This window comes from Carassius gibelio, chromosome B24 (assembly GCF_023724105.1).
Source record: "Carassius gibelio isolate Cgi1373 ecotype wild population from Czech Republic chromosome B24, carGib1.2-hapl.c, whole genome shotgun sequence".
NCBI lineage: Eukaryota > Metazoa > Chordata > Actinopteri > Cypriniformes > Cyprinidae > Carassius > Carassius gibelio.
The window spans coordinates 17,808,391-17,822,891 of NC_068419.1; the positions used below are offsets into that span (position 1 = coordinate 17,808,391).

At 39.4% G+C, this 14,501-nt stretch overlaps 1 protein-coding gene across 2 annotated transcripts in view; it reads right to left on the minus strand.

Moving 5' to 3' along the window:
- The window catches only part of LOC128013193 (neuropilin-1a), a 63,579-nt gene that overhangs the window by 39,513 nt on the left and 9,565 nt on the right, over window positions 1-14,501 (minus strand). For both annotated transcript variants that reach the window (XM_052595979.1, XM_052595978.1), the window contains exon 3: window positions 5,419-5,600. In XM_052595979.1, coding sequence (XP_052451939.1) covers window positions 5,419-5,600 — 182 coding nt within the window. The remainder of the gene's footprint in view (window positions 1-5,418; window positions 5,601-14,501) is intronic.

A 14,501-nucleotide genomic window follows, 5' to 3' on the forward strand; every position in this document is an offset into this window, starting at 1 on the left:
CTTTCAAGTCGTTCTGAGCTAAATTTACACTTAAACACCAGAATTTATGAGAGAGCAGTGAAGTGGTATTGAAAAAACACAGGCTTGATTCATAGCAGCTAAGCGCTAATTCTGACATTAACGGATAGTTTTTGTACGATTTATTTTGCTTTTCCGCCCTAACGTATATACACAGGGCTTATCTTTTCAATGCGCTGAAGTGGCTGAAGTCTTCGCCTCTGTGGAGTATGCTGTTTATTTAACAGGCCAGAGGCAATGCTTGTTAAAATGATCGCTTGCAGGTCTCCCCTTAGTGCAAACAAACCCAGCAAAGCGTCCGAGATTTAATCCTCATGTTCCGTTGAGATTAACTTTACTCTTGTTACGTTTGGGGTCTCCCCACGAGACCTCAGTGATGTATATCTAACAATACAACATGTCTACACATTGCCGTCATTTAGAAATGAACCTTTAATCTTTAGTTCTTCTGACATAATCAAAACCAGATATTACTGAAGCTGTATCCCTCTGTTTTAGACATTATATTTTCGAATCAATGTTGCTTTTGTTAATAATAACTAATTAATAGTTTAAATTAATTTAAATAAAGCTGATATTCTATACCTTGCCTTTGAAACCAACCGAAATAAACTAAGTTTAGGTACTAAAATTACTAAAACTAAAACCTAAATAAAAAAATAAATCTAAATAAAAATACCTAAAATAAATAAACACTATTCAAATTTCAATAGCAAATAAAAAAAATACTATTTTTAATTAGTTTAAATACTATAATAGTATTAAATAAAACTAAAATACATTTGTATCCATTCTTGTTACTTTATCTAAGGGTTCTCTATAGACGATGTTATTTTCTTTTTCGTAGTTTGTTAGCTACACTATACACAGAACTGAAACTGAGCTGACACAGCTATGTTAACGCTAAGAGATCTATATTACTAGATCCCTTGGCATAGCACAAATATTTATGTAATGCTGAAACAGAAATGAAATGGCTGGAGGTGTTCTGGGTCTAGTGAGCTAATCGCTTTTGTTTACATTGCATATATCTGCAGGGAGAGTAATAAATCTGGACACACACACACACACACCTTTCCTTGCCGCTATGCTAAGACAGGTTAATGGGCGCGATGAGAGTTTGAGAAGCAAAATTTGGCCACACTTTCCAACAAACATTAATCTGGAGTCACAGCTGTGGGGTTACCCTGAACACACAAACACACACACACAACAATCTACAGTTGCTGACACATCATTTAGCCAGCCAGCACGGCTGATGGTTCCCCTAGAGAACGAGAATGGGCAATACACAGAAAGATAGTTTCTGCCTAGGGTTTCATTAGCTCTGAGTGTTAATGTAGAGGGGTTTATTTAGAAGACGGGTTTGAAGAGAGACATGCTTGCCTTGCCAGATGTGACCTATGCCACTGGCCTGTAAAAAGCAACTAAACTTGTAAAAGACAACTAAACTGGACACAATGAACAAGCTTCCCTCCTTACAACATCCTGGTCCTACTGTGTTGACACAGGTGCCATCGTAAAGACGTTCAGATAACATCTCGGTGATGAATGTCCTAGCCAGACATGAGTTAGCGATGACGAGGCAAACTTTCAGCATGACTTTAAGGCAGTTCACTAGTAACGGCTATGCAACTATTGCATGAATGTGCCTCTATCTACATTTCTGAAAATGTAGCACGCCAAAAGCGTACTTATATACTTTATACACACAATTCTTTGAAGTTTTCAACTGAAATTAACACCAGTGGCAGTAAAACATCAACAACTTTTATACCTTGTCACACAAATTAATAATAATAATAATTACAGGTGCAGGTTATCAGTTAATAAACAAACATATTTTAATACGATTTGTTGCACAATACTATTGTATGAACCGAAAACCCTTAACATAAAGTAGCATGGTTGCTACTTTATGTGTTTAATATTTTCAAATGCAAGAGCTTTACCAGATTCTCATTCATCTATTTCACATAAGACTAAAGACTTTCAGAATATTAAAACCACTCTAAAAGTGTTGTGAGAACCAGTGTAATATCATTTTGCAGAAATGTCACCATTAGCATGTTTTCTGCAATGAACCTGGGTTGGATTCACAAGAAGACTTCCTGTTTCAAAAGATCAATAAAATCTGCAACAGTTACATACATTTTGACTGCGACATGAAGCGTTCATCTTTCTATTAGTGGTGCATCACATATGGAAGCCCGTTTTCTTATCTCATCTTATTTCTAGCAATTGCGATTTTATGTAAATGTATTCTCACAGTTACCTTTCGTTTTTTACTCCGAGGTGGAAACAGGCTTCCACAGTCCCCTCCTTCTACACTGTCTCCGAGCGAGGATAAATTACTTCTCCATCCTTCTCTCCCACACCCACGTCTTCCGCCCCACTTGTGAAACATCAGCCTCTCTTCTCACTTGATGTGGCTCTGAAAATTGCAGAGCTGTTAACTAAAAACGCATGTCTCCTTCAACCCTAAGAAAGGCCATTTCGGGGATGCCACGGCAAGACAGGATGACATGATAACTATAGACTCCTCTTCTTTACGGATGGGATACACAAGTTTCTAAAAATCATCTAAAAGCCCCTTGTTAAGGATGGTGTAAGGGAACTCTGAGAGAAAGAACACGGTGTCTGTGAAACTGAAAGCCCCCTGAGGACAGCTCTTCGTTAGAGATCCATGCTGTCCAGTGTGGGTTAGTGCTTGGGTCAGGCTTGATTGCATTCATAGATAGCAGTGGAGAGATTCTCATCTGTGTGTGTGTGTGTGTGTGTGTGTGTGTGTGTGTGTGTGTAGCTCCCAGGCTTTCTCGCCCTCTCTTCACCTCATCTTCTCTCCCTCACTTTCTTTGTCACTTTCACACTTTTTCCCTGAATAGATTCTTCTCTTCTTTTGTGTTCTCTGTTTATTCTCTCTTTCTCTTGTAGTCTTTGAATTAGCTCTCTACAGTACTCTCTCGCTCTCTCTTTTTCTCCTTGCTTGTCTAAAATCTCTCCCATTATTCTTTACATGCATTCCAAAAGAATGAGTATTAAATATTAAAGATTGGGAACATTTCACTACTCTGCTACTCCATCCGTCATTGTTTTGCATTACTGTAACCACACTTTGAGTAAAAATATCTATCTATCTATCTATCTATCTATCTATCTATCTATCTATCTATACTGTTTATATTGAATACTTCTATTTTTATCATATTGCTGTTGCTGGCATTTTATAAAAGCAATAAGCCACTCAATATGCATGTTAAAGAGATTTAAGCACACTTAAGTGGTGTTCTTAAGGACAGGGCAGAGTAAAATTACTGTAACGCATGGTCTCTGGTGGCTAATTGCTTTAAAAACATATATAAGCAGCTGAAGTTGAAGATGCCTATTCTGAAATCAGTCTAGCCGTCTAAGAGCTCTGTAAAACTCACAAAATACACTGTGTACCTTAGAGATAATTAGACATTGTGCTGTACTGCTGCTTCCAGCGATTCAGCCCACACGCTGCGGATGTGTGTGAAACCTGCTCTAATCCACAGCTTACCTCTCCAAATGTAGCAGCAGCAGCTTGAAATGAGTATAATCTCATTTTAAACAATGTTACATTCTTATAATCATCCAACATTTGAATACCTGCACACCTGTTTCAACACCTGTGTGTAATCATGACTTGTGCTTGTGTCTTAAACATGCAGATCAGATGGTGTTGACAAGGTTTTCCAATCAGTTTCCCTTTCTTTATTCACCATTCATTACTCTTCCTATTGCTTTTCACATTCTTTCCTTTGCTTTCTCACCGTCCTTCTCTGTCTGTAATTGATAAGGCTGACGTACGCTCTGCAGAGTTTGCGTAGCCACAACAAATTCCCATGTCCTGGACTGCAAACAACAGTATTTGTTGTTCACACAGGATCCTGTGGCCCACCCATGCTGATAAACTAAGAGGGTTTTCTGGAGGAACACACCCAGGGCGAGGACGCCCATCCCGGCCGAGAGCGTCTGCTCGACCCCTTGACTGCACTGAGTCGATACGTTTCAGACGTCTTTGCTCTCTCCAGAGGATCCTCATTTCCAATCAGACACATCAAGAAGACGAGTTTAGGAAAAGCAGCACTGAGATAATGGAATACTGTGGGAGACTTATTGATGTTATTGATGAGGCAAAGTGTGTGGAGGTGCAGCAGTGGGATGGGAACCCAGAGGAACGTCTATTACTCCGGGGTTACTCTTTTATAGCCCAGGAGTTCTCAGATGCATTCTATGACCTATCAACTTTCTCAGATTTTTATCCTGAAAGTAAAATAAATAATAAAAATATAAATTCAAATATGTTAATGTATGAAGAGTTAATTTCCAAAAACAGATAACTGTTAACTACATACATATATATATATATATATATTTTTTTTTTTTTTTTATGCTTTTTTCATTGTGCATTCCAGTTAATCCAATTAAACGAAAGCTTGGTTATTTGATTAGGTAAAACAAAAATATATATATATATAAAAAACATCTGCAAAAAAAAAAAAAAAAAGGTTTGGGGTAAATTTTTTATACTTTATTCAAAAACAGTTTTTATTAACTTTCTACGCTTCAAAGCATCCTGTGTTCAACATTGATGATAATCAGAAATGTTTCTTGAGCAGTAAATCATCATATTATTCTGATTTCTGAAGATCATGTGACACTGAAGACTGGAGGAATGATGCTGAAAATACAGCGGAGCATCACAGAAATACATTACACTTTAACACAGATTCACACAGAAAATAGCTATTTTAAAATGTAGTAATATTTCACAATATTACTGTTTTTACTGTATTTTTCATGCTTTTTATCACATTTTAAAGAGATCTCCTTTGTGATTTGTCTTGTATATGGGAATGACTAGACACAAACGGACAATAAAGATTAAAATAACCCCCTGGATCATCCATCTCATCCTGAGGTCACACACAGGGTCAGTATTTGTGTGCTGCACCTGTCCGAGGTTACGCAAACATGCTTTCTCTCTCGCTTTCTCTGAGTCTCCAGCCTCCAACCTCAAACACAGGAAACAGATCCGAACAACAGGAAATTTCTGCTTATTGCCGTGACATCTCCAGATAAGACTTCAGTGTGTATCTGTGTGTGTCTCTGTAGGCCAGACAATGCCAGAACGATAGACCCTGAAGGTCTACAAGTCCACATTATCTACTGATCTTTTCCCCTTCAGCAGCTCACCCACAGGGACTGACAAAGAGAAAACAGAAAGTGCTCTCCCTCGCTTTCATCTCTCCTTATATGTTTGTTGTGCTCTCCTACAGTTAATTCCTACCTTGCACAATAGTTATGGCTCTAAAATCCACTGTGGGGTAGTTGTAGCTTCTTTTCACCTATCACTTTCTTTTTCTTTCTACTCACCCGTTTTGAAGATCTCGTAGCGGATGGAGAAGCCAGCGCCATGAGTCTCGTAGTCAGACACAAACTTGATGAAGAGCTGGTTCCCAGAGGAGACCACAGGAGAGGGAGCGATCTTCCCACAGTACTTCCCGACCAGCTGGCCGCTCTCATCCACTCCATCTCTCACCTCCACATAATCATATCTAAACAGAGAGAGAGCGAAAGAGACAATGATCAGTCAACTAAACATTAACTCTGTGTACTTTTTGTACATATTTTAGAAAGTTGGTTCATTCAGTTTGTTTCAATGAACTGGCAGGTTCTGAATATTGTTACTTGCATTTAACATATAATAAATATTTATACTTAAAAAAATGAAAAGCATTTAAAAAAGAAACTATATGAATGTCTGCGTATGTTAAACCTAAAAGTATTTGATTTTTTCCATTTTATAATTTTTTGCCAATCACACAAATATCAACAAAAAAACATTCAAAAGAATCATTTGATTTAGGAGGTGTTCCTGTGTGGCATTCTATGCAGTTTGTGAGGAAAATAACATCAATTTTGATTAAATTATCAAGGACTTTGTTAATCAGTTACACTGAATCAATATAAGAATAATAAATAAAACAATGTAATATTATTATTTTTATAAATTATATATCACCGGGAATTAATAGCCAACTTTATGTGTGATTTGCCCTAGTAAAACTATCAATACTAGGGGTTAAGCACAAACACATCTCAAATGCCAAGGGGACAACCTTACTAGCCTTATTATGCACTTATTATACTCTACATCCACAAAAGTGTCCTGTTGTTTCTTTTTCTGTGCTCTAATGATGAGTAATGTATCATGAAGTGTGCATGTTATAGAGCTAATAAAGGGGCAGACAAACTGCTGCATATGAATGACAGAAGATGGTGATACCCTTTACATGTCGGTTTGACAGTATGTGAGTGGAACAACAGTTATAGTATGAGAAAAAACAGGTGTAGCCTCCACACACACGCGCGCGCACACAAACACATGCACGCTCCAATTCTCCTCAAAATAGAATTTCAACCCTAAAGCTATTGGCTTGTGCCACCACATAATTGAGTCTGCGAGAGTTTGGAAGACTGTTGCAAAAATGGCAGCAATGCACACACAAAAACCCATGTGCACACACACAACCACACTAATATTGTGTCTGTAATACAAGACGAGAGTGGGTGGGTGGTCCTGCCTCAGCTAGCAATTGAGATGGGATGAAAAAACTAAAGCTGATGTGAATTCTCCACTGTTTTAAGTCTGTTTGGACAATTCGCTACACATACTGATATAATAATGCTGAATTTCAATTGGGTATAGGCTCAGCGTGGAATATGACTGACAGCAGGGTCTTGTTTCCATGGCATTTAATCACCCCTGACACTATAAACTGCGGGAACGATGGGAGGAAAGGAGAGCAAAGCATCATGGGGAGTAGAACGTTCTATTTCTTTTCAAAGAATCGCAGTTTGGTTTCTCCAAGCTTGTTAGGGATGCATAACCAAAATCTTGCTTGAGCATAATCTAATTTCATTATTTTGAGAGTATTGAAATATGCAACAGAAGACCTCTCCACTCAAGACAATGGCCTTCTGCTCCTGCCACGTATTGGAGGAAATGGGTGAAAATTTAACATTGGCATCGCAGACAGCAAAATGTGTTTCTGTGTGTTAGTGTTCAGTGATATAAAGGTTGGTTTGTTTCACATCATTGGGGGTGGCATGATACCGTATGTGTGCGAATGGAAGGGACGGAATATGAGAAGTGTGCCGCTCTCTGAAATCGGGTCCCCTGAGGGGGCGGTAATGTAGAGATGACTTCACCCGTGTCTCTCCGCTTGGCTGGTCTGATGGAAGAGGCCTAGAACTCCATCAGTCACAGCAGAAGAGAGTGCAACTGCTGTAACGCTACATATAGACTGAAAATGCATTGAAACTGAAAGGTAAAGAAAGTCCAAAGTCCACTCACTTACTGTACTGTCACGTAAATATTTGAATGATTAAAGTTTATTGTTTGAATTTATTATTATTTTTTAAGTATTTTGCCTTTTTTATTTGTAAGTGGCACAAATATCAACACAATACAAATAAAGCCATGTGCAAACACATAAACAGAATCTTTGTTGTTCACAGATGACGTTTGCAGAGCTATGACCTCACTCTATTTGGCTTGGGTCTACTGTTATGTGCTTGGTGCCATTTTTTTGCACCCTGTTCTGTTTTTCATTCCCTGCCCTCTTCCTCTCAAGGCCAGCTGTGGAAACAGCACTTCTGCACCCACACAAACACGCTCTGTTCTCCTCTTCTTCTTTATCAGTCTGAGCAGGAGACCTCAGTCTACCTTCAGCCCCATCATGGTACATTTACACAGGAATCCTGCCAATGCACTTATGCTTTTACTAACTGCCTTTACAGCACAGAGGCCATAAAAAGCAGGCATTAACTCTCCCAAAGACTTCTTTTGTTTTCTGTCATCATTTTGGCTTGCCTAGCATTCTGGTGAGCTTGACTTACTTAAGTTAGGCCAAATGCTGTTCTGATAGACTGTTTTGTCAAGATAAGAGGGGAAGATGAAAAGAAGAAATGCTTAGAGTGATAGTTATGCTGACCGTCAACAACATTTTGGTGCAGTTTGAACATAGACCCTTGTACTCAAGTCGAAACATGTTCTTGGAGCAACATCCTTTGCCCTCAAAATAAACTTAGACTTACTCGATCCCTAAAACACAGAGGGATAACATTATTTGGTAAGAATCTTTTTAAAGGCCCCAGCCTTAACTCTAAAACAAGAAACTGATTGGTTGATAGAATGGTTGTTCTCGACATAGACATTACTTTCCTTCCTAGTGGCAGAAAAACCTGATATTTAGGCCTCAAATTATGCATTTCATCCCATTTGTGAAATGTTTCATAACAGTCTCTTCGCAGCCATAATAAGAATGTTATGGCCTTTTGCTGGGAATACACTAATCCACATTACCCAACAGTAGGGTTGGGCCGATAGACGATGCCATTGTCCATTGCAGATGGCTGATAGATATCCCGATGTTGCGCCGGCATCGTGATTCCACCCCCTTTTGAATACACTACTCATTCATACTATGGAGCGGCAGTACTTACCACACATTTTACAAGATCATATGTTTGTCTGTGATACTGAGCATCTGTCATATCTCCTTACACCGTGTCTACAGCGGACATGACAGTTGTCGCGTGGCGCCGTGCCACATCAGTTAAAGACTTCTACACTGGACGTGAAAATAAACTGTTGAAAATCATTAGAAATTTGTCTCAGCACGTCATAAATAGAAATAACTTAAGGTGACTTTCGGGACAGGGCCTTTGTTTGGGATGGGTAAGGACTGGGATTAAAACTTTCTTTTAGATTTTAGGCCTAGATTATTGCTGGGGTAAGATTTGTTTTCAATTTGTTTGATAGGGATGTTATTCCAGTTTCAACCAGTATACTGTTTCAGCAACATGCTGTACTTGAGTAAAACACATTATTATTATAGGCAGATGTGAGACCAAGTTGCTGGAAAATCCTAACCAAATTCACTCTTTTAAAAAAGGGAGTGCACTTTGTCGTAAATCAGAGATTGTTCTGGAATGGTCTCTTTGGTGCGGTAATGTGTGAAGATCTTTGACAGTAGCATTCAAGCTCAAGATGGAGAGCATCGGTCTTGTTCAGATTTGTCTGTTCTGCTCTCTCTCCTTCCTCTTTCAGCTGGTAATTTCTCCCTGCTCTTATGGCTTGCTGAATGATACCTCCACCTAGAGAGAAACACACACGCAAGCACAGATTTTCTCTCTACTTTAAATCCCACCTAGGTAAAGCCAAGCGTGACCAGACCTTTGAAAAATTGATGCAAGCGTTATCCATCCAAAGATTTGGGGGTTTAAGAAGTTGTTTCCTCCTCAGTGGTGCCGTGAGAATCAAAGGTGTGTTATCGGATCTCGGCAGTCTGTCACAGAATCACAGTCACCGTTTCACAACCATAGTCACAACGGAGGTAACATTATACTGTACTACAAGCTCTCCTCGAGACATCCTTTCTGCTGCGGCTTTGAAAAAACACCTTCAGAAATCTTGTTTATTGCATTTTTTAGCCAGGCACAGCACTTGTTCCCTAACACAGATGGACCTTGTAAAGATGGAGTGGGAGGTATTAGAATAAGATGCAGATGGAACTGCAGTAGTCGCCTCAAGGCCAGTGCTGCTCAGGTAAAAAAGCATTCTAGCCACATTCTCATCTCTGTTTTTAAAAACTACTCTACACAGACTGTGCACAGCTTCATACCATTCCACAAGCTCAGTGGATCCTCAGTGCCAACTTGGCCCTGCTAATCATGTGCAGGGCATTATGGGATTGACTGCAGAGGCCATTTTACATTCAAGACTTTACAAGACTTTTTCCCAGAGAGGTCTGTGGAGAGCAGTATTTGATAATCTATTTCTTTGGGAACTTGCGGGGGTCTGAAAATGCGAAACGGAATTCGCCGTTAACAGATCAAGAAAAAACAGCAGGGACCGATTTTAAAATGGAATTTGGACCCTGAAGCAAAGAAGAGAGGTGTAAAGCATTCTCACCAAGTATACAGTCCCAATTTCTCAGACCAGACACCTCTCCACCTGCCCCTGGACTTAAACCATATCCTCGTTCCTCCTGGTTTCCGCCTGCTTCATTTTACCACTCCGGGAGAGACAGCGAACAGATTGTTTTAATGCATTCCCCTCCTCTCTCTGTCTATCTTTGCCCTCTTCAATTCTACAAAATCTTTGGGCCTATACCACTGGGCTGTTGTTAGGGATTGTGAACCTCCATGAAGTCTCTGAAGCCCCTTCACTCACACACACATTCAACCATAATAGTGGTGAAAATAGTCTGCCAATCCAAAGGGGAAATTAAAACAAAAAGGATGAATCTAATTCTCAGAGACCTTCACTTCACTGCCTTGCAATGTTAACAGACAAGACAGTCCGGGGGGATAATAATGGCTACGCAATTCAGAATGGTTAAAACAATCAACCACAAGCTAACAATGTACTGCAGACTCAGGGTTTGATAGTGTCTGTTACTTACACCCCCCATAATCATATAAATGAATATGACAGAGGTGACACCAATCTTCGGCGTGGTCTACAATAGAGCAATACACTTTACCCATTGCCATAGAGAAAGATTAGGTTTGACGTGCCCTTTTCAAAACAATCACTCTTTTTTTATTTCATCTTTTGAGATGGAGATGGCTGAGAGGATCTACAAGTCATCGTTGTCTTCAAGAAAGTGTAAACAAGTAAAGCTGTTGAGGGACTCTGACCCAAACATCATGTGCAAAAAATAACACCAACAAACTGTCACAAAGATGCCCATGTCGAACAAGGTTAAAATTCCCTATGAAGGAAGCTGGTTTTTTTTTTATTTTAACATCCCCAGCCTTTAGGGGACAAGGTAGCAGCTCGCTCACCATAACGATCCACCATTCTCCATAGTATGTGACAAGCGTTAACCAATCCTTCTGTAATGGGCTCTGCAGCCACTAGCTACATTTGGAACGATAATAACCTCACTGCTGTCACTCAAAATGTTGGTGAGACAGACAAAAAAAAAAAAAAAAAAGGAGATGGGGTTGGGACCAGAGTCCATTGTAATAGTACAGAGAATGAAAACACTCCCTGATGGAGTTATTAGCTTACATGCGACTGTTGCAGTGTGTAGAGGAAGGGCCCATGACTTGAGGCTATGGCTAAGAAGTTAGCCCTGAGTTTTATGATAACTGAGTAACGGCTTAGTGGTGCTTTTGTTTATTTTTTACTATATCTTTTGACTGGTTGAAACAAGTTAAGAATTACATTATTCTTTGTCTCGAAAGAATACAGTATAGTTTCGGTTCCACACAGTCAGCAGAATTGAGAAAAAAACTGTTTACTACATTTGAAATCTGGATATTTATCTTACAAAAATGCATGGATTCACTACAGGGGGTCTTTATACAAATTCAAAACCCTTTAATCTCAGGTGTGAAAACACTTTTACAAAATGCATGTATGCTGTTGACCTCAAATAGACTTTGTCTTCTGATCTGTTCCCAAGTTCTTGTCAACATCAGAATGAATGCCTGATGTTCCCCAGTGACATATGTGTCTATCCAAACATCCACCCTTCATCCCTAAACCCAAGTGATTAGAGTAGAACCATTTAATAATGGGTGGCACACAGTGCATGTGGTGTAGGGCTGGCGAAGGGTGTGGACATGTCAAGCAGTTCAATACTTTTCAGTTTCATGAGAGTAAATTACTCCAACCCAGCCCCAGTGGCCACAATTGCAGAGAGGTCTTAAGCATCATGCTTAATCTTTGAGACATATTTTTAGATGCTAATCAATTTTGAATGGGTGCAGTGCAGGAGATCGCACCACACGCTTTCATAAATGGCAATTATGATTATCATTGATGGATTTAGCGTGTCTGCTTTCATTAGCACTGCTAATTAGGCTGTTCGGAGAGACACAGATTCCCAACAATCAAATTAATGAATTCCAGTATTTTGAGGGAATTATTGCGAACTGCACTACAAGCAGTTTCACTATAGTCTTTAATAATAGGCAAATAATCAGATGAAAGAGGCTACAGTAAATGCAGAAAAGGTATACCATAAGATACAAGATTGCTCTGGCTAAAAATTGAAACACCATTAGCAAGCTTTCCAGTTTTTTGTTTACAACTCTGAGACAAGCACTTGTTCTTCCTCTTAACCAAATCCAAACTTGTTGGAGATTTATGTTTGCCAGGAAAAAGCAGAGAGGACCACAAGACAAAGAGGCCACTGTGCTACCACTACATTATTAATTCTCCTCTACAACAGTGCACGTCAGCAAACAATTATGCTTCCCCTCTTTCCATCATCTGTCATTATCCATTAAAGCAATTTTGCTGGAAAACAGAAAGCTTTATGGGTTAGAATTCGAAGAAACACAGAAGGCATATTAGACCATAAAATGCCCTCATTTAGAATCTAACATCCTGTTCTCGTTGGAGGAAGGAGCAAGAGCAATTAATTAGAGTTGTGCCCAGGAGGCAAAATGGCTAATATGCATTTACTGATTAAGTGAAACACATACACTAAGCGAGCCACAGAACAGAGCTCAGTTAGTCTACATCGGAGTGTCTCACTTCTTCGCTAATGTACAATTCCCAAATGACTCAATATAAACACAGATGAAGGAGCTTGAGGAAGTTTTGTATTCAACCAGCAGGGCAGGATGGATATCTGTGTGTCATCCACTGACAGGATATGATGAGGAACTGCACTAAAACTGGCTTAACTTCTCCTCAAAAGTTTAACTAGAGTGTAGCAATGGCATGGTGGAGGAAATTTCTGCAAAACTACTGCAGTTTAGAAAAAAATAAGTTATTAACTTTGCTAGAGCTAATATATATATATTTTTTTATTTATTTATTATTGGTTATTATTATTTTTGTTATTCTTTTTTTTTACAAAATGCATAACCATACATCTAAGGCAGTACTTAAATTTTGTGTTAGGTCACCACTTGACGTGTTGATGTCTAATGTTTTGAGAACTAGTGCTGTGTGATATAAAATGTTTGCATAGTATTCAGCTAAAAATACAATTTAAATAATATATAGTCTCTGTTGTTGTACATTGGAGAGAAAGAGCGAACAAAAATCCCCATTAGTACAAGAACAGGACAATGGAAAAAGAAATTGCACTATATGGTGTACAAGGGACACAGGTCTTCATTCGGTCTTTGTCAGGAGCCCATTTCACTGGCCATTACTAAGAGAATAGCCACCATTTGTCCCACCTTGACATTTGATGGGGGTATTATTACTGAGCCAGAGTGGCCCCAGCCCTCTGGAGATGGGTCCATGGTTAAGAAGATGAAAAGTCAAGCTATAGAAAAAGATGTGGATTGAGTTTGAGGGAGGAAGGTGGCTGGTGGGGGTCAAGGGCAGATGTGCACTATCCTCTATTAAAATACCCCCCCCCACACACACACCTAAAATGCACCCATTCAACCAGTGTCTCGCACCTTTGGGCTGCTGCTGATTCTGCAATGGTAAAAGGTGAAGTGAGCCTCCGCTAATGAGGGCTAAATGCATTCCTATTATCTGCAAAGATAATCAGGGTCAGCTTAAAGGTAATACCTTTTGCTATGCTAATTACAATACTAATTATTCTGAGATACCTGTATATAACAAGATCCCGCAGGCTAGGATGTCTGACCCATGTCACCATCCCAACAACAAAAACCAAATAAAACAGACAATTATTATAGATGTATCTCTGATGCATTGTTCAATAAAATAACCCACAAATCAAATTTGGCATAGTGTTAAACTGATGGCAAGAGTATGACCTAAGGGCCTTTCACACCGCAGGAACCTTTTCATAGTACCAGAACTAATTGTGGAACTACCCACTTTTGGGCATTTTCGCACCGCAGGAACTAGGTGCGGTTTTAGTACCAGACTGCCTTTTTCAAGAACCAAATTAGCTCCTACTCTTTAGGATTAGGATACAAACTGTGACGTAGCAATTCAATAGTGTCACTGTCGACTGGCTTCTGTCACATCCTAGTACGCACGGTCGTTTTAAATGCAACCCATTAAATGGTACTGGGAAATAGTACTGCACAAAATTGCCCCGGTATTTTAGTACTGTACATTTAGTTCTGGAACTAAAGCGGTGCAAAAGGCCCTCTAGTGACTTTCAGAGTAGGGTTAAAATCAGGCACAAATGAAGACTGTGCAATGAGACAATGAGCTTCTGTAAAGAAAACAACTATTACTAAATTCTCTGTCCCAAATGCATACTGCAGTCTAATATGTACTCTCAAGTTAGTAATTAACAGAATACTTAAGGGGGTCAACTAGAGGTAAACCAGTGGGTGGCATTCATGAGGGAAAGAGAAAGGAAGACAGAAAGAGACAGATTGAGAGAGATTGTGCTACAGGCTCATGGATGAGAGCGGGAGGTCCCCCAGGTCTACGTCATGGGTCACTTGAAGTTTTCCTCTAATGTCTTGTGTTTCTTTTAGAG